The sequence below is a fragment of the Notolepis coatsorum genome (assembly GCF_963971535.1).
Source record: "Notolepis coatsorum genome assembly, chromosome: 5".
Lineage (NCBI taxonomy): Eukaryota > Metazoa > Chordata > Actinopteri > Aulopiformes > Paralepididae > Notolepis > Notolepis coatsorum.
In genome coordinates, this window is record NC_140169.1 from 184,519,200 (window position 1) to 184,546,996 (window position 27,797).

Below are 27,797 nucleotides of genomic sequence, written 5' to 3' on the forward strand. Positions count from 1 at the left end.
GGCATAATGTGTATTTATTTCATCCATTCTTCACAATGTTGCATTGGAGTTCAATAGTCACAAGCTCACAGGAGCTTTGCAATGCAGTAACATACTGGTGTGTGCCATGCAAATCCTCAAGAGCTGTAGTTTCACTATTTAAATGCCTAATAGAGGGTCTGTTGCTAAGAGGTTCACCGATTGTCCAGATATATATCTATCAGCTTATCTAGGTACATACAGAATAACAGGTTGAAAATATCAAGTCTTTCCTAAAAACTTGTGCCTTCTCTCGGGGAAGAGAAGTTTGTACAATCTCATCGAAATGGACTTGAAAAGTAGAGTAGAGTATAGTCGAGATACGACTGATAGGTATCGGGTCTTTTTGTCACCCTGACCCAAATTGTGTTGATAAAAAACAACAACTTTGTTCTACATACACATGACAATTATACACAGTGTTAACAGTAATAGCGAGAACACTCCGGCAGGTCAGCAAATGACAAGATTAAAATCCTGCAAACCATAAACTATTTTACAAACTGAACTAAATGTAACTGACATTTAGAAACATGGCCTTTGCTTAAAATGACTAATGTATTTGTTAAACCTGACAAAAGTGAAAAAGATAATGTAGTTGACATGCTTTCAAGATGAATCGCTTAACAGTTTGATGACTTGATAGATCCACCCGATACCTAAACCTATGGTATATCAATCAAATGATATTGAGGCATCCGGTAAGAGATATTAGCACTTAAACTGTACATAAAAGAATCATCTTTCATATTTATAAATGTAAGATATTTATATTATTCTTCATATAGCTCTCTTTGTAAACGGTCTCCATAGATACAGTATGTACAGTAACGACTGCAACAGTTCTGTTGGCGCTGGTGTTGTGAGCAAAAGTTAGAGTAAAGACACAGGATCAGGTTCCCACAGTCTTCTTCAGGAGCTCCGTACGGCAAGAACGACTAACAAAAAAAAAATGATTCCTCCGCTCCGGTGATTCCACACACACACAAAGCCAGTCCCCGTACTCTGTGTTATATCCATCCCTGTGCCTGGCGGATAGCTCTCCTACAGTAGAAGAGAGGCGTGTGTCCAGGGTACTGGGACTTTTAACCAAAGTGACAGAGAGAGCGTGTCTGGCCATGTCCTTGTGCTACCTCTCGTCTTCGCGAGGACACAAAGACGACGGTCGCTCATCTCAGTGTTTTACGTTCAGCTTCCTGATAGGTGGTTTCCTGATAGGTTCAAGTGTTTCTGGTTTGTTTGTTGTTTTTTCTTCTTCTCTGAAGTCTACAATTTCCTCCTTTTGTACAAGTCTTGGAGAAAAGAAAACTGCATAGTCACTGTAGAGGAAACAAAGTTGTGGTTTGTCCAAAGATATTATTTTTGATTTAGTGAGTTTTGCGCTTTGATCCAGCCACGATTGGTCGAGCGAATTCCACAAAATCGTCTATGAGGACTGGCCATGCGCCTGAGAGGAGAAAGGAAAGCACATGATTAGATATTACAGTAGTGTGGCATCGTGTTGCTGTATGGAGTTCTACATATTACCGCATTAAGTCGTGGTGCAACTGTTCATATTTTTTGCACAATACTGTTATATATTCTATTCCACTGTCTCTTCTCTCAAATTTTGTGTATATATTCTACAACAATCCTGCACATTGTACAGCCCTGTCCCATATTCCATTCTATTTTTATTCAGATTTAGTTTATATATTCAATACAAATTTATTTTATTCTACTTTAATTTACAATTCCTTAACACGTTGGGTGCCGTTAACGTAGATCTACGTTTCTGTCGCCCAACCGCTGAGTGCCAGAAACGTAGATCTACGTTTTTCTCACAGTATTTATTTTAATTGCTATTGCCATTCATAATTCAGCGGGGCACCTTGTGCATACTGTTCCGAGTGTGTCTGAGCTGGCAGACAGTCTTATACCACCCTCTAACGCCTTCGGCCATTATTGCACCCCACTAGAAACAAGTTAGTTTCTTTTCTCTACCGAACTGCGGCGTGGGGGCGGGTCCTAAACACTCCGGCAAAACACACGCTTGTAGGGATGGTTTGGACAACTGACCCCGCCCGCCCGTTCATGTTGCAATGCCCAACAACGTCGGAGACAGGATCGCTGTGTATAACTGGAATGGCGATCAGATAATTGGATTCTTTTTTTTGCATTACATCAGATACAAGGTAAGAACACTATATATAAATTTGATCGTTGATCTGATATTTATTTCTACCCCGATTGAAGCTATCTGTGTTTTATGTGTGTGGCTGTTTTCCGTTGGGTGCAGAAGGGGAGGGGGGGCGCGCCGGTCTAAACCACATTGCATGCTTGCACGAGGAAGGATAATAATGATGATCTAGTGTTGATTTCAGGAAAACTTGTTTATTGAATTACACAAAAACGCTGTTTTCGCATCTTTTTCCTGGAATGACTCAGAAGCACCCAAACTATATTCATATTCAAAACGGTATAAAACGGAAATGTACGGATGAAAAAATAATCAGTTAATGGACGGCAAGGCCAGGTCACTTCCCAGAAGGGGCGTGGCACTCAATGTGTTAAAGGTCCCCTATTGTAAAAATGGCCTTTCCAGTGTTTTGCATGGTTTTCAAGCAATGTGGGGTTGTACCAACACTGACAATTTGAAATCTGTATCAAATCCCGTTTCTGCAGTTCAGCAGAGACATTGACTGCCAGCTATTAGCCTCATCCTGTAGTAGCTACCGCCACCGCTGTAAACGATGGGAGTCACTCACCTTGTTTGCAGGGCTATAACTATTTAAATATTATAGCTATGGATGCAATACTATGGCCCATTTGACATAGAGTATCTATCGTTCAAGATGTGAAAAAGGAATCTTTTTTCCATCCATACATTCCCGTTTTATACCGTGGTGAATATAAGTATGGTTTGAGAGCGGTTTAGGGTAATTCCTGGGAGGCTAGTAATAGGCTGCGACGCATATTATACTTAATCCATTGGCATTTCGTCCCTATACATGCTACAATTAAAAATTTACTGTCAATAACGGCATTAGTTAGTACAACAGCATATGCTGATCAGGGCGATGGCTATGAAAACAAGGCACAACCAAGCTGAAATTGACGTTAAATTGCTCTTACCTGTGGCCGATGAGATTCCAAAAAGAATATTCCAATTATTTGATTGCCATCTGCTAGATCGTATGTCCATTTGGGCCACGACATAACCCCCCACAGCATAATGAATCGGGCGTCCCGAAAGCGATTCAATGCGATCATGTATACCCCTCGGTCCAGGGCAGGCTACTCAAAAACTCCACCCGGATGAATTTCAATGATACACAGCCACATACACAGAGTCACAAAGGGAGTGCAACATCGGCCGCATACCATATTGTACTTTTGCGATCTCAGAGTCATTCCATATGGTTACACAGCCTTCCTGGATGATTTATGAATGGAAATAGCGAATAAAAAACAACGATCAAATAACGTATATATACTTGGTTGGCGTTATTCGATTGGCGGACAAACACGTATTAAATCGTTGTTGGCAGGGAATGAGTTAATATACTTAATTAAAATAACTAATCTGAAGGACAAAAGGCACATCACTAATTTTTTTTTATCAATTTTTTTGTATTATTACTTACATGAAAACAAGACAACACAAAAACCACAATAACAATACACAGAACTTCACAGGGAGATAACAGAAACAATAATAATACAGAAATAACAAATTATAAAAAATAAAAAAACAGAGTACAACATTTTAAATTCAAAGGGGTACTATCTCATAAATGGCCTTTCCCAGTATTCAGCACCGTTTCCCGGCCGTGTGGCCCTATATTAATAAAACGTATGTCTCTAATTCTCATAAAGGCGTATTCTTCCAATTCCCCTCACAACATTCACCCTCACCGAACGGAGTCATCTCAAAATGTGCATATCAGTTGTAAGGGGTACAATTCCCTGACTGTATTGAGAGTATGGTATCATTAAACCACTACTTAGTTATGTACTTTAATTACTGGCCATACAGTACACGGTATATCTGGTGAACACCCACACAAGAATACGGCTTAACAAAGAAAGTTATATTTAGAAGTATTTATTATTAGAGCAGCAACAATAGGTTACAATATTGAGAATTATGAATTGCGCTTATATGGCGAAGAACACTTAAGTAGGTCAAGAGCGTAAGTCCATGAGCATATTAAGATGGGTATAACTGACACCACCTGTAGCATAAGAATTACATAAGGCACACTCGTAGTCAGCTGGAGATACTAAGGGGGTTCCCTCCGGTTGTAAGCCAGCAGGGGAGAGGAATGGTCGGGAGCAAAGTCTGGATCAACGAGGAATAAAGAGACTCCAGATACAGGAGACAGTGCAATAATCCTTTGGTCCGTAGACAAAGCAACAGCTATACTCCGGTATGCAAGACAGCATGGATGAAAGCTAGCCAGCCTCTGTGGGTCCTAGAGGCGGGCTCGATGGTGCTCCTCACAGGGTAGATCCCACACAGCAGTGGGGTAGAGGGTTCTCTGCTCCAGCAGCCACAGTACCAAAGCAATATAATCCAGCCGGAAAAGGCTCTGCATTCTCCGGTGTACATATCCAACGGTTCTCGTCTAGGACTCCTCGGATGGCGGCACGAGTTTAGGCCGCCCAGCCTGGATAAGTGCACTAGCTCGGTACGACGAACCGGTGGTAATGCTGGTCACTGTAGAACGGTAGCCGCACGATACACTATAAATAATAGACTATTACTTTACAATAGAATAAGTCGAACTCGACGATACAGCGTTAAACTCTGACACTTTAGCTATCTATTCGCACGCGGTTCTCAAGGCTCTATTTAGGGGCAAAAGGGGCCCACTTCACGGCACGTTGTATCGTGGTGAAGGCTTCAACGTTTTGGGTCAACTCACTTTTAGGCTAAGTTACTAAGTGCTGCTGTATCCACCTGCGCCGTATTTATACGTAAGGTGAATAATCTAGTGCCAACCTCAGTTCTGTCTCGTATTACTGCGCAAACCTGGACATGTTGAGACATGTCTTAGCGGTAGCTTTGAACTTGCCATTGGGGGTATGGCCGTTGGCGCCTAGGGGTCGCTGTCCAATAGGAGAACGAATATTATGGTCTGGCCTGTACCTAGGTAAAGGGATATTCCGTGTATATATACAAAGAATATACAAGGGATATCAGACGATATACAAATATTATACAATATATCTCAAGTAATAAATATATATATTCGGTTTAATCTGACCCTTTGTAACATCAGTGATGTCAGAGATTTCCCAGCTGCATAACAATGTGGCAGTTGCCACCGGGCCACACAGTGGTTGGAGCCCAGCCTCAAAACGGCTTAAGGTCTTGAGGTAGAAAAACGCTGCTCTTGAGTACCCGAATAGAAATACAAAACAATGAACCTTCTTGAAAAACAAAAACCTACAGAGGTGTTCCATAGACTCACAGGAACCGTGTAAAAGTGCCCAAATAGTGAAGAAATAGCAAAATAGCTCCCCCCAATAAAATCCCCCCAGTTAAAGTCAAGAGGACAACACAAAAGACAAGACAAACAAGACATTTCCTCCTCCCCCTCCCACGAGACCGCCGGACTCCCCCGGACAAGCACCCCAACCCCGCTCAGCCGCACACGGCGGTTCTGACCTTTTCAGCTGCTGCGACCCACAGTTCAATCCCAGCCTGCCCCACCCCAATCACCCGTGCTGTGGATATCTCAAGATAAATCACATCCATCAGTGTTAGGGACCAGTTCATCACTGTGAGCTTCTCAGGCTACTTCCATCTCAATGCAATCAGCTTCTTCGCTGCTGTGACGCCTGCTAGGATAACCCTCTTTTGTTGTACGAACGCGGGTAGTTAGGCCTGCCACGATAACACATTTTGCTGGGCGATTAATTGCCCCCGAAAATATCGCGATAAGCGATATTATTGCGACCGGTTAGAGAATTTTTTTGAGAAATTTATTTCCCAAAACTTTTATTTTGAAGCCCACCGCTCCGTCTTTTCCGGTTTAAGACTTTTATTTTGAAGCCCACCGACCGGACCGGAAGTATTGTTGTGATTATCCTAGCCGACAACTTGTCTCGTCCGGTTGTGTTTTTTAGTTTTAACGTTAGCTACTAACGTTAGATGCAGCTACTACAGGCAATCAACGATGAGGAGGAAGCGTCAAAGCAGTATATAATAGAATAGCTGTGGTGCGTAGGCACTGCAGCACGACTCGAAAACGACCCGTTATAATAAATTAATTCATGTTTAACTTGTCCCCGTCTCCAGTGCTTTGACTAGCCCCACCCGTTCATTGTAAACAATGATGCATGTAATTGTATTAACGTTATTCTGTGTTATTCTAACGTTACACTACAAATAACGCTACTTGGTTAAAAGGAGCAACACTATTGAGAAATGTATTAAGCTATATGTGGCGTTGCTACTGCCCCACGGAGCTCCCGTGCTGTGCTCTGTAGTAACGCCAGCGGCCAACCCACACGGAGAGAGACTGCAAGGGGCACTGGTTCCGCCTCATTAAAACAAACGCGCAAATAGCAATTAATCGCGCCCGTCAAAATCATTGCATTCATTTTAATTATCGCGGCAATTAATCGATTTATTGCTTATCGCGGCAGGCCTACGGGTAGTGTTGTTATATCGTTCAGGAGTAGCGTAACAGCTGTGTTGTGAAGGGCCAGATTAAAGCGGAGAATCTACATTTATTGTTTTATATACCTTGTATATTATTTATATATACACGTTATATCCCTTTAAGCCTGCGTGTAAATCCTAGTAATATTCACTTTCCTTATGGATAATGCCCCCGACGGTGGCGCCAGGCAGTCTCGCACTCAGACAGGTTCAAGGGCGAGTCTGGGCAAGTCAGGACATGCCCTTGGCAGCGCATTGATTCCGGGCAAGTAGTTAGGTTTGGCACTATAAAGCCCCTTAAGTATATATATCGGCGCAGGTGCGAATAGCAGCAGTGTGACAGTTCAATGTGATTCTAATGTAGTGAGAAGCAGTTCGTCTAACAGAGCGTTGAGAACCACGTGCGAAGTGAATAGTAAAAGTGTCAGATTTAATGCAGTAACGTCAAGTTCGACTTAGCTTAATGTGAAGTAAAGAGTCGTTAATTATTGTGTATCGTGCCAACAGCAGTTCGTTCGTGTGCAGCATTACCCAGCAGTTCGTTCGTTTAGCTAGTGGACCTTAGCCAGTGCGCGTGGACTAAATACATTGGTACCAGCACACGAGGAGGCCTAGTCGGAGAACCTACTGGACATGTGCACAGGAGAACCGACGGCGGCGATTGCAGAACCAGTATTGGTTGGATTATATTGATTGTGGAACGTACTACCTGGAGAAGAGCATCGTTAATCTCCACTGTCGTTTGGATTTAAACACCGTGAGGATCTACATTCGGGCTGGCCTCATGGACCGAGGCTAGCTGGCTATCATCATTGCTATTGGGCAATTGGATTACAGTTATTGCTTTTGATGCTGAGTTTTGGATTACAAGGACTGGCTTCTGTACGTGAATCCCCTTCTTCTTCAATTGATCAGACTGAGTATCCGAACATTCCTCTCTCCTCCAGAACTTACAACTCTGGGAGGAACCCCATTGTCTCCAGCGGTACCAGCGTTGCCCTCTATAATTGCCATTCTACGCCAGGCGGCGTTAGCCTAGTACCCCATCGTAGGAATTATTCTATTCCCATGGACTTATGCTACTGACTGACTTTATGCCTATTCTTCGCCATACAAGCGCGACCCTAATTCTCATATCTGTAACATTTACTGCATAATAATAAATACCCTCAAATGATATTTCTTTGTCAGTGCCGTGTTATTATGAGTGTCTGCCATATATTAGATGTACTGTCTGGCCAGTAATTAAAGTACATACCTAGCAGTGGTTTAATCTAGGGCTGTCTTAAATGCTTCGAAGCTTCGAACGTTCGATTCGATGGCACAAGCTTCGAACATTAAAAAAAAAAATCGAAGTTAAAAAAATAATAAAATAAAATAAAATAAAAAAGATTTTTTTTCAAAAAAAATTTTTTTTACTTCGATTTGTGTGTGTGTGTAGGTGTGTGTGTGTGTGTGTGTGTGTGTGTGTGTGTGTGTGTGTGTGTGTGTGTGTGTGTGTGAACTACCCATCCCAGTTAGGACAGCCGAATCCCGTCCAATCTTTCGCCGTCGACTAAAGACTCACTTCTTCAACCATTATCTGAAATGATAAAAAAATAAAAATAAAAATCTAACCGTGACTAACCTTACTGTCATGCACTTGTCCTAATAAACTAACCTACACTGTAACACGCAACACTTTGATGAACATTGTTACTCAGCTGATAGAGTTGTACCCTTCTTGCTGTCTTGTCGTACAGAACTTGTAAGTCGCTTTGGATAAAAGCGTCAGCTAAATGACTAAATAAGTGTGTGTGTGTGTGTGTGTGTGTGTGTGTGCGCGCACCTTGTAGAATTCCACACATAAGAAAGAAAGATACTGGGATGAATAAACAAAATAGGAAATAAAATGTAGAAATGCATGCAATACATAAATAAATATGAATCTCCATATATGAAATATAACATTTAGATAAGGTGCTACTGAGATGTTTTGGTGAGTTCTTTGTTTTTGTGTGGAAGTTGCCCTTCTTAAAAATGCATGAACATTCACTGATAATTGGTCTGTAGTGGAGTCTACAAGGTCTACATTGCCGGACCATGTAGAATCCGGACCTTGTAGACTGACATAATTCTGTGCATAGTTTAGTCTACACAGGCCATATTTCAAATAATCAAAATCTTACTTCATTAATCTTAAACATTCTTGATTTGGGGGATTGGTAGTTCCCATGAAATCTGAAGTTGTTCAAACGACAACAGCGATCCACCTTGAATTAAATCACACAGCCGAGTGAAACCTTGTTGGATGCGTCAGTCACGAAAGGGGCTACTTAATTAATTAATCCAACCCACTTTATTTATAGAGCACATTTAAAAACAACAACGTTTACGAAAGTGCTGTACAAGTCCCACAACATAAGATAAAAAAAAAAAAAAAAAAAAAAAATTAAAAAAAAAAATTAAAAAAAAAAAAATCGAAGCTTCGAATTAAAATCGAAGCTCGGCCCCGAAGCTTCGATTGCCAAAAAAAGCTTCGAAGGTCAGCCCTAGTTTAATCTATCACAATCTTTAATACAGTCAGGGTTTTGTAACCCCTCAGTTACAAGCTGTGAATGGGATTGTTAAGCCACATAGATCTGAAAGTTTGTCCGTTATTGACTTCCAGAAGCGGGCTACTGGTGGGCAATCCCAATACATATGCATATAAGTGCCAGTGGCCCTTTGAGAGCACAAAGTGCACCGAGAGTCGGTTACCAGTCCCATAGCAAATAGCTTCCTAGGTGTAAGATAGGTCCTATGAATATAATTAAAATTAATTTGCTGGTGATTGGGGTTGCGGGAGGACAATGCCACATTTGTCCAAACCTCATCCCAGTCAAACTCGGGGTCCAACTCCGGGATATCCCCACGCCAGATTGTATCCAATGATACATTTTTATACGTGGATTGAATTAAGAGCGTATAAAAGTCTGAGACAAACCCTCTGGAGGTTGTCCTGTCCACTATGAGCCTGAGGAAGGGGTGTGGGTGCAAAGCTTGAGCCCACGGCACGCCATGCGCCTCCCTCAGCGCTGACCTTAGTTGAAGGTAAAGAAAGAAGGACTCGCCGGGAAGATCATAAAATTCTTTTAAGTCCTGAAACGCTCGAAGGCCGTTCTTATCATAAATATCCCCCAGAGTATGAACTCTCCTCCTTTGCCATTGAGGAATACTAACCGGTTTGTGCCCAACAAGTAGTTGCTGGTTATTAAAAATTGGAGAGTCCAGGTGCCATGGGCATTTAACCGCACACGACTTCTGTACATTACGCCATGTTTGGATCACGTGAGTTATGATCGGTCCATATCTTAGTCGGCATTTTGAAATAGGGATAGTGGAGTATACTACATCCTGTAATCTTAGCGGTGAGACCGCCGCCGCTTCTAAGGAGCGCCAAGATACAGCATCTACAGGGTCTAGCCAGCACATCAGAGGTCTCAGTGAAAAAGACCAGAAATAAAGCTTAAAATCAGGGATTGCGAGGCCCCCATCTTGTTTCCTACGTTGAGTGGTAGCTCTTTTGATTCTCGGGCGTTTGTTATTCCAGATAAACTTAGATATCATCGATTGTACCTTGCGCCAGTGGTCTATTGGAGGGGGCAGGGGAGCATTGAGCTAACAAAATGTATCCAGGACGTTCATTTTGATTATGGAAGCCCGGGCTTGTAAGGAGTTAGGAAGGGACGACCATCTATCTAGATCCTGGTGTATTTGATCATAAGTACCCGTGAAGTTGTATTTAGTAGTTTGACTTAGTGTGGGGAATATCTCTATGCCTAAGTATTTAAAATGTTCCACTATGGGGATATCAGCTGGTAGTCGCACCGACTTGGCCAGCTCATTAAGAGGTAGGCAGGCTGATTTGTTCCAGTTAATCTTAAAGCCTGACAATTTACCAAAGTCGTCGATTATTTCCAGTAATTGTGGCCGACTGGGAGGAGTCATTCATAAAAATCAGTAGGTCACCTGCATAGAGAGCAATTTTGTGTGATGTATTATTGATCATTATGGGGACGATGTCCTCCGATTGCCTAATAAATTGGGCCAATGGTTCGAGGGAAAGCGCGAATAGTCCTGGGCTCAGAGGACAACCCTGTCTAGAAGATCTGGAGACTGGAAAAAGTGTGGAACAGTTTTTGCCTGTCAGTATCATCGCCGACGGCGAGGCATACAGGACTTTAATCATATGAATAAAACTCTTTCCAAGTCCCATAACCTCAAGTACCTTCCACACAGGTATGACCATTCTAGTCTGTCAAATGCCTTCATGGCATCCAAGGACAGAACTGTGGCCGGAGTTGTATTGTCTTTACTGTTATTGATTACATGTAACAGCCTCCTAAGATTATCTGCAGCCAGGCGCCCCGGAATAAAACCAGTTTGATCGCAGTGTACCAGTACCGTCATAAACTTCTGCAGGTGGCGGGCCAGTACCTTGGCAAACACTTTTAGATCGGCCCGAGAAGACTCAAGGGCCTATAGCTACCACAGTCATTGGGATCTCTATCCTTCTTGAGAAGTAAAGAAATCAATGCCATGTTGACATCTCTTGAGAACTCCCCTTGTTCGATAGCGCAATTGATCATATCGAGCATCAATGGACCCAATTAGTCCCAGAAAGCTAAATATACCTCGGGTGGAATCCCATCCCAGCCTGGTGCCTTAGCCCTTTGCATTTCAGCAATCGTCTCCCTAAGTTCCATAAGAGTGATCGGTTTCCCCAGTTCCTTAGCCTCTTCCTCAGAAATGTGGGGTATCTCAAGCCCGCCAATGAACGATTCAAATTAAGAATTATCGAAATTAACCTCTGAGCTATATAACTGTGAGTAAAACTCTTTAAAAGTGTTGTTGATCTTTTTCGAATCAGTAGTGACTGTTCCCTGTCGCATCTTGATCGAAGGAATATCCGAGAAATGATCATTCGAGCGTATTTTCATTGCCAGTAGATGGCTAGGTCTGGAACCGTGAAAGTAGTAATTTTGCCTTGTCCTATGTATCAAGAACTCAGGCTGTTGTTTAAGTATGGAGTTTATTTCTTTCTTGACTATCTTGCGTTGTGTGTAGTTAGTCGTGTGTGTAGTTGTTCATTATAGTTAGCTTGCAAAGATGCGTACAGGTCCGCGTATAATGTTTCCAGTCCTTCTAGTTTTTTTGACCGGGATTTACGCAAATTGGAGGCGAAAAGTGTGACATGACCCCTGATAAATCCCTTCAATGCGTTCCACAGGACCCTAGGGTCTTCGACTGTGCCGACGTTGATCTGCAAGAATTCAACTAGTTTACTCCTGAACTCAGTACAGAAATCGCTTTTTAATAAGGTTGAGTTAAAACGCCATCTGGGAGCTCTCGTGGAGAGCTTGCCAAAGGTTGCTATAAGGGAAATCCCCTTGTGGTCCGAGAGAGCTAGGGGAACCAATGAGACGTCGAAACTATTGTTGGGGAAAATGTGTATATGAAGTGAACTAGTTTAATATAGGTCAACTAAGCAGTACTGAAAGACGGTCTGGCTGATGTTCTTAAAACAACTTTGAGATAGGCAGATAGACATTTCAGTACATCACGTTGTGTGCTTTTAATCTTGTACATCATATCGTGTGCTTTTAATCTTGTACATCATATCTTGTCCTTTTCTCTCTTTCATACACACACACATCTCACTAATCTTGACTCTCTTTCATACACACACATATACACACACACATCTCACTAATCTTGACTCTCTTTCACACACACACATATACACACACATCTCACTCAATCGCATCTCTCTTCGATGTTAAATCTATGTGTCATTTTAATGTACGTCATGTCATATCTGATATAATATGTCACGTCATCATATCTGTCATGGGGGGGCAGGGCTGAGAAGGGATTTATGGGACAAGCAGAGGGATTGAGAAGTTAGAGTGTTTTTCTTCAACTGTGGTGACCGTCTGCTGATCCATAGCTTCTGCTGTTAAACCTTCTGTCCTTAAATAAATTGCCTGTTGAAACTGGAAATAACGTCTCCTGCTGTGTTAACGACTACTCAGCCACAACATTTGGTGACCCTGACGTGATAGATTGCTCCACCGGGCCTTTCATACGGCCAGTTCCTGGAATCTCCCGTAGACATTCTGGCGGTTGTCGACAAAGAAGGTGAGCGTTGTGCTTTTTATTATAATAATCCGTGAGAGATTCTGCGGGAGGAAAAAGTGAGCTGGCTGTGTGACTGGTTTTGGATGGACGACTAGAAAACGAACACGAGTGGTGAGGTGTTGACACTAGGGCGAATCCTCTTTTAACAGGCTATAAATGCGCCACTAATCAATTTTAATTGCATGTTTTCGACCTGTTTGGTCAAACTTTTCTCCGACCCTTTACAAAACACTCTCCCTATTCCCCACTTCCTTGTTATAACTGTGGTTGGCTGGTCATGGTTGTTTTGTAGGTTCCGGCCCTTTCATACACACACATATACACACACACATCTCACTAATCTTGACTCTCTCTTTCATACACACACATATACACACACACATCTCACTAATCTTGACTCTCTCTTTCACACACACACATATCTCACTCAATCGCATCTCTCTTCGATGTTAAATCTATGTGTCATTTTAATGTACGTCATGTCATATCTGATATAATATGTCACGTCATCATATCTGTCATGGGGGGGCAGGGCTGAGAAGGGATTTATGGGACAAGCATAGGGATTGAGAAGTTAGAGTGTTTTTCTTCAACTATGGTGACCGTCTGCTGATCCATAGCTTCTGCTGTTAAACCTTCTGTCCTTAAATAAATTGCCTGTTGAAACTGGAAATAACGTCTCCTGCTGTGTTAACGACTACTCAGCCACAACATTTGCTTGTCCCATAAATCCCTTCTCAGCCCTGCCCCCCCATGACAGATATGATGACGTGACATATTATATCAGATATGACATGACGTACATTAAAACGACACATAGATTTAACATCGAAGAGAGATGCGATTGAGTGAGATGTGTGTGTGTATATGTGTGTGTGTGAAAGAGAGAGTCAAGATTAGTGAGATGTGTGTGTGTATATGTGTGTGTATGAAAGAGAGTCAAGATTAGTGAGATGTGTGTGTGTATATGTGTGTGTATGAAAGAGAGAAAAGGACAAGATATGATGTACAAGATTAAAAGCACACGATATGATGTACAAGATTAAAAGCACACGACGTGATGTACTGAAATGTCTATCTGCCTATCTCAAAGTTGTTTTAAGAACATCAGCCAGACCGTCTTTCAGTACTGCTTAGTTGAACTATATTAAACTAGTTCACTTCATATACACATTTTCCCCAACATTATCAAAAATATTAGGGGACGCGAATGCATAGTCTATTCGAGAGAAGGTTGTGTGTCTGGCTGACAGGTGAGAGTAATCCTTGAGGGTGGGATTGGATATGCGCCAGAGGTCTGCGAGCCCCGTGTCCTGGGCCCACATCCTGAGGGCCTTAGAGGACTGTTTTTGGTCACGTGTTTCAGAGGACCCGGACCTATCCATCTCCGCACCCCAGCACGCATTAAAATCGCCACCCACAATGAGAGCGTATCCAGTAAGTTCCAACATATTCCTTGCGATTGTTTTATAGAACGCTGAATCAAATGTGTTAGGGGCATACAATGCGATTATTGCTATCTTCCTATGAGAAAACTCAACTTTTGCTATAGTAATCCTTCCCTCCGTGTCCGACCACACATCCAGGACTTTGATATCAAGGTTACGTCTTGTAACTATAACGACTCCTTTTGTCTTATTGTCGGCTGAGGATGAGGAGATAACACGATATTGTCGATTTGCTAGCCTTGATACATCACTCACCAATAAATGCGTCTCACTAAGGAGAGCAATGTCAATACTTCTTCTCTTCAATAACCAAAGGACACTGGTACGCTTGTGTGGGGTGTTAAGACCTCCTGCGTTCCAAATTAAAATATTCAATTTAGCCATGGTCGAATTTGTCTAAATGCGTAGAGAACATACCAGTGCAGCCAGGCTGAGGACAGAGGCGCTGATCCAGGCGGGCCCAGACGGTCAATCCCAAGAGTTCAGAGGAGGAACAATTACACACATATAGGAAAACAGTACAGAAAACACAGAAAAATACCACCCCAGTTACAACCCCCCCTACTTCTACTCTATACACTAACCCACCCATCCTAATATTAACCTTCCTATACCCACTCTCCAATCCCCTTCCTATGCTCCATCCACTAACGATGGTCATCTTCCTATCGTTTCCCACTGGAATCATGGATCCAATAAGACGCTCTTCACTCCGACCCCCTCTCTAGATAAAACCCTGATTAAACCCCCCACTAGTCCAAGAAACAAAATAAAAATAAAGTTATTGGTCAAGGTGCAAGCATTTCACAGTCCCTCTGGTCAGGCACATAAGCTGGAATGACAAAATCCTATATAAGAATAGGAGTAAACACCTTCATTAACTCGGAGGTAGTAATAAGCTATACCTGACACAACCTGTTATTATATATATATATAACCAACCTTCAATGACCGGAGCCTAAGGCTCAAATCCGGCCAAACCCAGTCTTAAAAAAAGAAAAAAAAATAGAAACACAACAAAACAGATCAACCGAAGGTATTACTAGTGAAAACAAACGTGAGCATTGGCCCTAATATGAGCCAACTATAAGGGAAAATTTTGTTATTATTATATAATAACTCAACGCCATCCCTGTAACCAACTACTTCTGAATCTGCGTATCAACGTCGCAATGCTTCAGCACAAATAGATAAAAAAAAAATTAAAGCATACCAGAAGACAGTTAAGGCAGGACCCGATCACAGTTAAATTGTGCAAACAGATGTCATTTAAACAACAATAAAAAAAAAATATTAAGCCTCCGGTTACCACAGTGCGTTGCTCCCGTATGATCAGCTTTTAGCGTCCCACTACGGACACTCAAATACAAATGGATATAAAAAATTAAAGCATACAAGAAGTTAGTTAAGGCAGGACCCGATCAGTTACATTGTGCAAACCGATGTCACTTAAACAGCAACAACAACCAAAATATGTAAACATTAACGGGTCTCGAATGTCCCGGTACGGGCGATAGACATAGCATGCTAGTTAGCCCGAGGCTAGCGCGTCCGCTAGTGATGAATCCAGCTAGCACACTAGCATCCGTTATGTACACTGTCCAGCTAGCTCGCTAGCATTCATAGAGGCGACGCATGTACGACCACGAGGTCAGCAATAGCAAGTAACAGAAGTCAATGAGATGCCCCGCTAGTTTGGATGGGCAAGGACCAGTTAGCCTGTTTGGGCATGACATTATACATTTGTGATTAGTCCGCCATATCAATGTATTGGCCCACATTGCCACGTCACTCACCCGACACAGTTATCAAGCTACGGTCTCGGCTATCCCCCCCGAGATATTCCTCCGGTTTAGCCATCGACCAAAAAGATCGACGTTCATCGCCCTTACACAGCACAGATAATCTTGCGGGGAAGAATAGCGTAGGCCTCAGGCCCAATTTCCATAGCCTGGCCATGACCACTTTGTATCCGCCTCTCTGTGCTTGAACCTCCGGCGTAAAGTCTTCGAAAATGGCCACTTTGTGATTGCCGAGACTGAGTTCACCTCTCCTGGCACGGGCCGACCGCATGATGAGCTCCCTCTGTTGTAGCCTGTTTAGCTTAACAATGATGGGCCTCGGCTCCTTGTTCCCTCCAGGACTGGTCTTGCCCGCTCTGTAAGCCAACTCGCACATGGGTGGGCTGGGGAGGACATCCTCCCCCAGTATCTTTTGCAACAACTCCGGCATGGTCTCCGAGGGACGACCTCCCTCACTGCCCTCCGGGACACCAACGATCCTGATGTTGTAACGCCTCTCCCGGGACTGCATTTCAACAATTACCGTCTGGAGTTTGGCAACGTCAGCCTGCCTAGCCAGCAGGGAGCTCTCCAGACACGCCATCCTCTCGCCCTGTTGTGAGGCCTCTGTCGTTAGCGAAGCTAGTTCGTTAGCATTAGCCGTGGAGGCAGCGTGTAGCGACTCCATCTTCTCTCTCAACGGGTCGACTGCCAACCTAATTTCCTCCGTCACTGCCCGATGAAGGGTATCAAAAAATTACGCCTGTGCTTTTTTTTGCGCTTCAGCGAAGCGTACTTCAAAGTCTGCATGGAGTTTGGTCATGACCGAGAGAACAACTTCACTTATTTCACTGATTCCGGGGCGAAGGAGAGGATGGATTCGGTGACAGTCTGCCGGCTGGCGTACTCATGGCCCGGGTCTCCATTAACACCGCAAAAAGTTGAAAAAAGTCGACGAAAGTAGTTGACACTCAACAAGAAAACAAATGACAAATAAAATAAAGACTAATGGGGTGAAAAGTGTATTTTAGCACGTTAGTAGGGAGCTCTCGTGAAACACGTCCTACACCATGAATGCCTGGCTCCGCCCCCCCAAGGCACATCACTCATATGAACGCAGTGACTTGTGTCATTCTGTCAGAACAGTTTGTATAAACAAATGTGATGCTGTACACTCCTCTATCTCAGCCTGCTTACCTAGACCCTTCTGTCCAGGATTTTTTGCGAAGTTTTATATAATAATATATATATTATATAATAATAATAACTTTGAACAATTGAACGCAATCATCCCAGTCTCATCCCGGATCAATTACAAAATCCTACCCCTCTACCTTCAGGAACTCATCACTCGACAATCCTCCACCCGCACCCTCAGATCTGCAGGTAGCCTGCTCCTTCAGGTCCCCAATACCCGGCTCTGCACCATGGGTGACCGAGCCTTCTGCACGGCTGCACCACGCCTGTAGAACAGCCTCCCCATCCAGCTGAGGGCACCACAGAGCCAGGGCCCTCATTTATCAACAATGCTTAGAAAGTGTTCTATTTTCGTTCTTAACACTTTCAGTGCCCAGCAGGGGGCGCACATTTAGTGCTTGAATGCCCACCATCCACTTCAATGTTAGCATTAATATCGCCTAATCTATGTTTTAAATTATGGCTATGTGTCTAATCTGCCCGTCGCTTATCAATGACTCATTTTCCAGTCAACATTGTCGAAGCGGATTGTTTTTTTTATCGGTTCATTTCCGTTTTATAGCATTTTGAAAAGCACTCGTTTTCAAGGGGGAAAAAAAGAATCTGTGATGAACGCCCTGTACTGTAATATTCTAGAACGGTCGTCATTTTTTGGCCTATATATGAATAGTTTTCAAATAAACGCTAGATTATCGATAGTATATGTGCACGCTGGTGCCGCGAGCTGAAAATCTATTCTCTTCGTTCCTGATCGCTCGCACAATCAAACAGCCATATCACATATAGGGGAAAAGCTTATATCTCCGTGAAAACAGGTCTGATTATCCTAAGACTGGTCAAATAGATTCCTTACCTGAGATCAGATGGTATCCAAATGGATTATTCCAATTCCTGATCGCCATTCCAAAAATCGATCATTTTATTGATCCAACGTGTATACTGTAAAACACATATTACACACTGTGCTGAGGCTCCACAATGACTGGGATCATCTCCGGTTACATGCGTGAGAAGTAAAATGTGGATTCCGGAGTTTTTTTTTCTCACCCATTTTCATTGAGTCCATTCCAAAAGGGTGCATTACCATCTGGGAGACGATAGGGGGCGCTTTTTTCACATCTGAGCTCCTGGTGGAGCTGGTTTCCCAACGGTAGACTCGGTTGATGAAATATGAATTCAGATCGCTAATAAAAAAAAAATTATGGGCATTCAGGGGTCGGGCTGATACCCCTAGATATGTCGTGGTGGGCATTCATAGTGTTAAGCACAGAATTTAGAATGTCTCTACACAGAAAAATCGGGATTTATCACACGTGCGTAAACAGGTTGTACGCATACCTGCAAGTACTCCGTGTTGATAAATGTCACTTGTTCTACGCTCCGAGCTCGTGCACGATTTTAAGTATTTGCATATAGAACCGCCCGTAATTAACCATATACGGTAATGAAACACCCCCATGAAATGTGAAAAAGTGGACTAAACCGAGCGAACGCGTGGGAGAAATACGCGACAGGCTGACAGATGTGTACACGGTGATGTCGGATACGATATCTATTAACTTCCTAAAGACCATTGCTGCCTGGGAAGCGCAAACACTAATAAAGACCGTTAACCACTGTTTGGCGTTTGTGTCATTAATAATAACCATGCTGGAAAAAATATGACTGCCCTTTTTCGTTTTGGTTCTTTTAAAGTTCGATTACCCAGGGATTAAAGTTCTCCCGTCAATTTGATTCCAAATCGCACAGATTTTCCGTCAATTTTCTACCTGCATGTTTTAATATGATTTGTAGAGGCATACAATCTATTTTGATGTCGGTATTAGGTATAGCCTAGCCCTATATAAATTATATATGCATAGCCTACATTATGCAACAGTAATTTGCGCATAACGCAGCATGGCACAGACATGTCACACGGAGCCCCGCGCCTGCATACAGTAAACTAACTTGATCGTTAATATAACTGTTGTCCTTGTATCATTACGCTTATGAACATTAAATAATATGTATAGGCTATAGGCCGTCGTTTTGCCTTAATAGCCTATATTCTCAAATGGCAATCCGCTGTGGGCTATATCTCCTCGCTGACGGACCAGTATACCTTTATATATCATATCATATTCCTATGTCTCCAAGGAATCATGGGGCTCTGGGGAATAAAGGTTGGGAACCCCTGCTATAGCCTATCCTAGGCTATTTTATTTACAGTAGTCTATTTATGATTTGTTTCCATAGCCGGTCTCAGTTATGCTGTGGCTGAGATGGGTCGGGATTAATGAAGCTGATAGGAGACTGCTTCTCGGCTATACGAATTAAAGCCACGATTGAAAATAATGTACTTCCTTCTTGACAATAGCATATACTATAACAATAATACGAGAGAACAAGAACAATGAATCTCACTGCCATGTAGCCTACGCCATGTATAGCCTGCCTATGTGATCAATAAAAACACGGACTTGAATTCCATCATATTTATATGTTGTGTCTGTCCACTATGTTTGTTACTTTGTTATTTTTTCCCCCTATGTAAAGCGACCTTGGGTCTCTTGAAAGGCGCTATATAAAATGAAGCTATTATTATTATTATTATTATTATCACATCTGTGCGCATCTGTGTTAGTCTCAGTGAAGTTTCAACGGAGGTCATCTATTCTAACCAACAAATTTAAGTAGAAAGCATTTCGTTGTGACTAATCTTATTTGGAAACATGACACAAAATAATAGTATTTTGCTTTTTATTTTAAACAATATTTTTATTTATTTTTTTTTTATATCTTTTTCCCCCTCCTTTTTCCGATTTTTCTCCCATCCCACTGTTAGTCGTTATGCCAATTCCCAACCCCCTTCCTGGTTGTTGCGCACTTTCCCCTACTGTTGGTCCGAGAGGCCGGAGACTGTCACATGCTTTCCTCCGACGCATGTGCAGCCAGCCGGCAGCCAGCCTGGCCGCGCAGATTCTCACTGGGAGAGTGTAACGTGTGGGAGGCCGCACTACCTCTCTCCAGATCCTACCCTCGCTGAGCAGGCGCCCCGACCGAACTGTAGGGGTCGCTGTCCACAACGCCCAGGACCCACCCGCCAGCTTTCCCCACCCCCTAATACTGCCAATTGTATTAGTGTGAACGGCCAGCCAAGCTGGTGACAACGTTTAAACAATATTTAATAGTGTTTGGAGGTGGGTGTTCCGAGTCTGCCCTCCGTGCCAAACAAGCAGGCCAAGCTCTTGTTCGCGCGTGAGCCCGTTATAATTACACTACTGTCGCTATTTTACAATCAACTATAATGAATTACGGGTCTGTTCAAAAAGGCCTTTGACAGTTAGCTTTTTATTTTTATTTTCTTGTGCTGTTTTTTTTATTTTCTGTTTATACTATGTTTTTAATTAACTATGTTCTATTTTTATCTTATTTTTATTCTGTATTTTATTTGTTTTACTAATAACTATTAAAAATGTTTAACTGTTTTAACCCTGTAGTAGTGTAGCACTTTGGGATCCCAGCGAACAAAAAGTGCATTACAAATTCAATCTATTATTATTATTTATTATTAATCAAGGAAACTGTCCATTTGGCCCAGATCAATAATAATCAATAAACATTGACACAGGGTTGCAGCCTTGATAATGTGGCAGGCTAAAACGTTGTCATCCACTACCGCTTGTAGGACGTCCCTTTAGGCTGGAAAACCATGTGTAACCATCTGAGTGCGGCAAGACAGGGACATGTGTTCTGTCAATGCAGCCTATAACTTAAGGGATATGATGGTGGGTACCTTCAACATAATCCATTAGCCAGGAGCACCATACTAGGTAGATTAGTTAGATGGAGTTCTAAGGCTGGGCGATATAGGCAAAATATAGTATAACGATATTAGTTTTTTCCAGTGCAAATTGCCATGTTTTTGATTTGTATTTTTTGGTAATACAATTGTGATGCGTTTTTTTTATGCATATCAACTACAAGGATGCTTTCATGGAAAAATAGGACGGAGCCAAAGCACACTCTGGGTTTTGTCAACAAAGAAAATAAATGATGGAACAACAGACTGGCTGTTGGAGGCACAGGGCTGCTGGTGGCACAGGGCTGTTGGGAGTAGGGCTCCATGGCTCTGTGAGACCTTCTGATGGCAGGTGGTCATAATAAATACGAAAAGATGCAGTCAGAAAATAATTATTATTGCAGCTTTAACTTTCGTGATCATGTTGTGCTGGTGAAAGGAGGGTCTGCAGTTTGTGGCTGGATGAAACACAAGTGCCCAGTAGCTAGTAGTGACAAACCTGTTATACATGTAAATGTTGCCATTGGCTCTTGGTGATATCAAGCTCACCTTCCTCGTCATAGTTTGACATGTCATCTGCGATCATGTTACCAAAGTCCAACAAAAGGTTCCATGTGTCTTTGGGGATCGATCGTTTATGGTGTTCCTGGAAAAGGCATGGGAAAAGCACAGTGAGATATGTTAAGTATTTTAATTTGTCAAGGATCGTGATTTCAAATGCTTAAGATTCTGTAACCCGGTGATTTATATTGTTTACACCAGTGGTTCTCCACTGGTCTCGCTTCAGGACCCACCGTTTCCCCTAGACATTAACACTTTCAGTGCCCACGAATCACGATGTGATATGACGTTTTATCAGCCCCCCCCCCCTGAATGACCACGACGCTAATTATCGTTTTATTTTTTTATTAGCAATCTGAATTCATATTTCATCAACCGAGTCTCCCGTTTGTACACCAGCCCCATCAGCAGCTCAGAATGGAAAAATGTTGTTGGAGAACATCTGATCTGAGGTAAGGAATCTATTTTACCAGACCTGGGATAATCAGAGTTGTATTCGCTGAGATATCAACGTGTCCCCCATGTGTGTGTGTGTGTGTGTGATGTTGAGGAAATGAGGTAATCGATTTTCAGCGTGCGGCACCAGCGTGCATACGTACACATATACCATCGATAATCTAGCGTTTATTTTAAAACGATTCATAAATAGGCCAAAAAATTACGTTTTTGTGTATTCTAGAATATTCCAGTACAGGGCGTTTATCATGGAATCTTTTTATTTTCCTTGAAAACGAGGGGTTTTCAAAATGCTATAAAACGAAAATGAACCGATAAAAAAACAAACAATCCGCTTCGACAATGTTGACTGGAAAACGAGTCATTAATAAGCGACGGGCAGATTAGACACCTACCCTCTGGAACTCTCTTACCCTCTGGAACTCTCTTACCCTCTGGAACTCTCCTACCCTCTGGAACTCTCCTACCCTCTGGAACTCTCTCCCCCCTGAAATCCGCAACGCCCCAACCCTGGACACCTTCAAATCCGCTCTAAAAACACACCTCTTCACCAAGGCTTTCCCCATCAGTTAGTTTTAGATTAAATTAGGTCCATTATCCCCTACTTTCCCTCATCCCCTCTTCCCCCCCCCCCCCCCCCTACTTTCCTTGCCCTATTTTTTGTCCTGATTGTAAAGCGACCTTGGGTTCTATGAAAGGCGCTATATAAATTTGATTTATTATTATTATTATTATTATAGCCATAATTTAAAACATAGATTAGGCGTTATTAACGCCAACATTGAAGTGGATGGTGGGCATTCAAGCACTAAATCGTGCGCCCCCTGCTGGCACTGAAAGTGTTAAGTAGCGACACACATTTTTTAATCACTTTCTTTCACAATTTCTTTTTTTGCAATAATACACAATACAAAAAGTGCAACTAGTGCTTAAAAACCCAATGAAATAAAAAGGCAGCTGTATGTTTTTTCTAAGGCTGTCAAAGTTAACGCGGTATTAACGCGTTATCGCCCGATTCTATTAATGGCACTATTTTTTTTAACTCACGATTAACTTAACTAAATTTAAAATTAAAAGAAATATATATATATATATTTTTTTTACTAGACTTCACTCGGGTGTATTATTGATGCTCTCATTGATACTATGTTTGTTTCTGAAGTAAGTGTGTGTGTGTGTGTGTGTGTGTGTGTGTGTGTGTGTGTGTGTGTGTGTGTGTGTGTGTGTGTGTGTGTGTGTGTGTGTGTGTGTGTGTGAGATATAGAGAGAGAGAGAGGGGGGTGAGAGAGATGAGGAAGGGGCAAGAGAGAAAGAGAGCTGGGAGAGTGTGTGTGAGAGAGAGAGGGGGGGTGGTGTGATTACTCAGCCCTTGTGTGGGTGAATGTAACAAGTTCCTAACGTTTTCTTTCCCCTATTATTTCATGCACACTTTATTCATTGTTTTAAATTATTATTTTCTTTTAAGTTATTTTGCGCATCACTCGGTTTTGAATTTGATGCAAATTTGCAATGCATGAGGGTCATCCTTTTGTGTTAAATGGCTGCATAAAACAAGCATTTGTTGACTCTCATGTTGATAAGAGTATTAAAACTTGGAACTTGAAAAATATCCGTTTAAGGTAGATAACAAATTTAAAAAAAAATGCGATTAATTTGAGTTAACTATGGACAATCATGCGATTAAATATTTGAATCGATCGACAGCACTAGTTTTTTCGTTTCATTATTGATGGCTTCATGCTTTCAACTAAGTGTCAGCACTTCACTGCACACAACAAGTTTTGGTCCTTCTAAGATAAGATAATATATTCCTTTATTGATCCCCTTGGGGAAATTCTGAAATTCTCTCTCAATGTAAGAATGTACAAGAATTCAATGTAGTCTGTGTATGTTTACAAATGCTCAAATGAGTGCGGACTCTGCGTCATGGGAAGCGTATGTCCTTCAAAATAAAGGCGTAGCATCACAAATTCTGTAGATTTAACCCACCAGTTGAGAACCACAGGTTTACACCATTATACGAAGGAGTTTACGTCCCTGACTTACCAGTAGAAATCTATTCCAGAGATCCAGGAACTTAAAGCGCCCCGTCAGGACTAGGTTCCAGTAGGCTACAGCCATCTCCAAATCTGAAGACACAGACAAAAGGCACATCACTCATATGAACGCAGTGACTGGTGTCATTCTGTCAGAACAGAGTTTGTATTAACAAATGTGATGCTGTACACTCCTCTATCTCAGCCTGCTTACCTAGACCCTTCTGTCCAGGATTTTTTGCGAAGTTAAAGGTGAACTGGTAGAAGTCCTTGAACTTTCCACAGTCTTTGAGGTCCTGTTCTAATCTCTGCAAAAGAGCCTTCAACTTCTCTGGGCTGTCGCACCTGGAGAGAACATTTCAGATACAATATACAAGTAAACAACCAAACAATCCTCATGACCAGAAATACACATCCACGATAATTTGTATAAATGGTTCCCAAACTTTGTTAGTGTTGTTGACCTACAAACTGGATAAATGAGTGGCTGGAAAGACTGCACGGTAGCTCCTGCACGGAGGCATTCCATGAGGACATAGATTACTTAAGCAAAGGTTGAGGGAGTCTAAATATAGTGACCCTCCCCTCCCAGGGAACATACTTAAAAAACAAACGCTACAATATAAAACTTCTAGTCCAGTGTTTGTGGCCCACCACGGGAGCATGTTTGTCACAGGGTGGTGATGTCATCACTCACCCGAGCTCTGTCATGCCGTCTAGAAACTCCTTCTTGCTAAACTCGCATTGAGTGGCAGCGCGGAACTTCCATGCCACCACCAAGACAGTGATGCTGGCCGGGTCCAGAGAAAGGTCGTCACAAAACTGCTGAATCCCATCAATACCAATCTTATTCTCGTCCTGAGGATCTAACAAGACAACACACAAAGATCTAATGTCACTGTCACTTTATATATTTTTTGTTTTGTTTGTTGAGATATGGGAATATAATATATACACTGTGTTTCCCATACCTATATAGATTTATTTGTGTGGTGGGACGCCACGCCACAAAATCAAACTGTCCCACCACAAATAAACCTCCCAAACTCATACAATAACGCCATGCATAATGTCTCGTCTCGCATGCTTTCCCCCCCTGCCCGATTATGTACATTTCCCACCATGCCAGTTTGTCAACGGAACAAATAACATACTAATAATCTGTCAGAAACACTGTACATCCAAAATTCAGACGAGCCGATTACACTTAATCTTCTCTATGGAAATCATGGTCTATTTAATCTAGAGTACTGAACTTGTGTCACACAACTCCAGTCCTTTTCTTCTACACAACACAGAATATTAGCTACCACACTTGCCTTTGTATCTGTTGTAGAGCTGCTCCAACCTCTTCCGGTCTACGGAGGTTTTCATGGATTCTCTACAGTACAGGTCGGGGTTCTGGAAGTAATTATCTGTGGCCGCCTCTAGTTTCCAGTCATTTTGCGCAAGGCAGTACACGGCCGTCTTCTCCCCCGCCTGCGTGAAGGACATGAACTGCCGAACCTTGTCCCTCTGCGAAGACTTCAGCTTATGCTGCACAAACACAGGACATGGGGCGCTATCAGACACCGACTGACACAGTCCAGGGAGCAGAGAGAACAACACCACGCATACTACACAGATTGAGACGCAGACAAGGATACACAGAGACACACATACATCCGCAGGCATCCAGGCAACGGTAATAATGAGGACACGGAAGACAGGGATACTGAGAGACACTCGGACACATAGTTTTAAAAAGTTAAGACTGCCGACGAATGGACCACAGGCACGAGAGACCAGCAAACAAATCGAGGCACTGAGCTACTCTGGGGGGGGGGGGGGGGGGGACGTTGGGTAATCTTTAAGTATGTGTTGTACCCCCAGAAGGCCCCCGGAAATAAGTAAGAGTAACATGAGCAGGGAGGGACATGCCATCAACAAGACCTTAAGGTGCAACAAGTCTGGAGTGTATCACCAGCAGCCTGCCAGTATAAAGAGTTATTTTCAACACTGGCCATGCAGTCTCCTCTCATTGCGTGAATTAAAAATACACAGACCTGGTGGGAACAGTACATTTCACAAGTGTTGCATGGCTTTTATTTGTATTACTTTTCTATGCATTGATTTAAAACTTTATTAACAGATTGCAGAATGGGTACCCTGATGGAAACAAGACGAAAGTCTTTCTCAGGTCTGCATCCCCTTAACAATTGTGTGTATTGAGCCGTACTGTATTGTACCCATTCTGCAATCTGTTAAATAAAGTTCTCATTCATTCATACAATACAGTACAGCTCAATACACACAATTGTTAAGGGCATGCAGACCAGAGAAAGACTTTCGTCTCGTTTACATCAGGGTCCCCCATTTTCAATTCATCAGGACATACATGACATACAGATAGACAGTACTGCTACATCTATACATTTATGACATACAAGATTTGCAAATACAGTACAGTTTGTGATACAAAGAGTCCTAACCTAAGTTAGTTTGTTATCTAATGTTAACGTGGCTACTAGTGTTATATCAACTTCCACTAGTAAAACCTCGAACTCGGTGAGACATAAAAGCAAAGCTAGTTGATACAAACCTGGGACATCATGTAACCAGATGGGTGTAACGTTAGCAGCACCATCTACACACAACGTCAGCTGATATGTGGGCTATAATGGCGTTAGCTAACGTTAGGTCACTGGAGGAGCAATGTTGGCCATAAAAATAACATCGTGGCGAAATCAAATTATCATTGCCGTAACGCAGTTGCCTGGATTGTATATAAACGGCTGCTGATCACACTAACTAGCAAAGTTACCAAGCAGCCAAAAAGAAGGGAGATGTTGTAGCTAACTTAACTAGCTAGCTGGTCTCAAAATACCATCAACTAGTCAACTGACCTTCCTCCCTTTGAGAGCTAAATAATGAAGTAAAACACAAATAAAGGCCACAGAGAGCACGCCGGGTAGTTTATACCTCGTGTGCCACTGTTATATTCACGAGATTATGCCGTGCCAGCTGCCAAAATAATGCTTGGGTTTGTGTTTATTTTGGTTACCTACCATTTTCACACCCGCTGTCTGTCTCTGACCTACTCCAATGGGGTCCAGATGCAGCGCCGGAGAATCCTCTCACTGGGCAAGCCTGTGGCAGCCACGAACCTGCGCTGTTTTAAGTGAGCCTGGATTGATTGATTGATTGATTGATTGATTGATTGATTGATTGATTGAAAATGTTATTATTGCGCCTCGAGTCACACTTTCGTTTTTTTTTCGTTTTTGTCACCCGAGCACACTGATGTAGTACACTGCCAAAGCAGTAGGTGGCAGTAGGTGGCAAACATGAAGGCAATTTCAACCAATCAGAACTTTTGAATGTGCCAATACACTTCCTGGAAGCTCCAGCAAAGAAAATGTCAATAAGGCAGGCGCCTATGCCGCGCCACCATCTTGCCTATTTACTCAATGCAGCAATTCTTTTTCAGCAAAGCCTAATAAAAGTGCAATAAACAAAACGGATACATTCACTGTGTTCTGCCTGTCATTTGTTGATGAAACAAAACTAACATCAACACAAGTGACCACCAAGAGCGGATAGTTTAGTCTAAAAAACGATCGGTAGCATTGTTAGCTGCATGCTAACGTCAATGGAGTATGCCATTATAACAATATAGCATTGTGGCTAGAAGCTAACGTTAGCTCACGCTACTTAGCC

At 42.4% G+C, this 27,797-nt stretch overlaps 1 protein-coding gene across 5 annotated transcripts; it reads right to left on the reverse strand.

Annotated features, from left to right (window-relative positions):
- LOC311228631 (DCN1-like protein 1) lies at window positions 1–27,168 on the reverse strand (the record flags this gene model as incomplete). Of its 5 annotated transcripts, none has more annotated exons than XM_084314560.1 (8): window positions 1–1,465; window positions 14,701–14,728; window positions 21,595–21,691; window positions 24,109–24,191; window positions 24,313–24,443; window positions 24,796–24,964; window positions 25,418–25,634; window positions 27,146–27,168. In XM_084314560.1, the coding sequence occupies 8 exons, from the start codon at window positions 27,146–27,148 to the stop codon at window positions 1,375–1,377; spliced, it is 819 nt and encodes a 272-aa protein (XP_084170686.1). In that variant the 3' UTR covers window positions 1–1,374. The 5 variants fall into 5 exon arrangements, with proteins under 5 accessions (XP_084170686.1, XP_084170685.1, XP_084170682.1 ...); XM_084314559.1 differs by lacking the exon at window positions 27,146–27,168 and adding an exon at window positions 26,680–26,992; XM_084314556.1 differs by lacking the exon at window positions 27,146–27,168 and having other exon boundaries at window positions 25,418–25,772.
- Window positions 27,169–27,797: the final 629 nt, after the last annotated feature.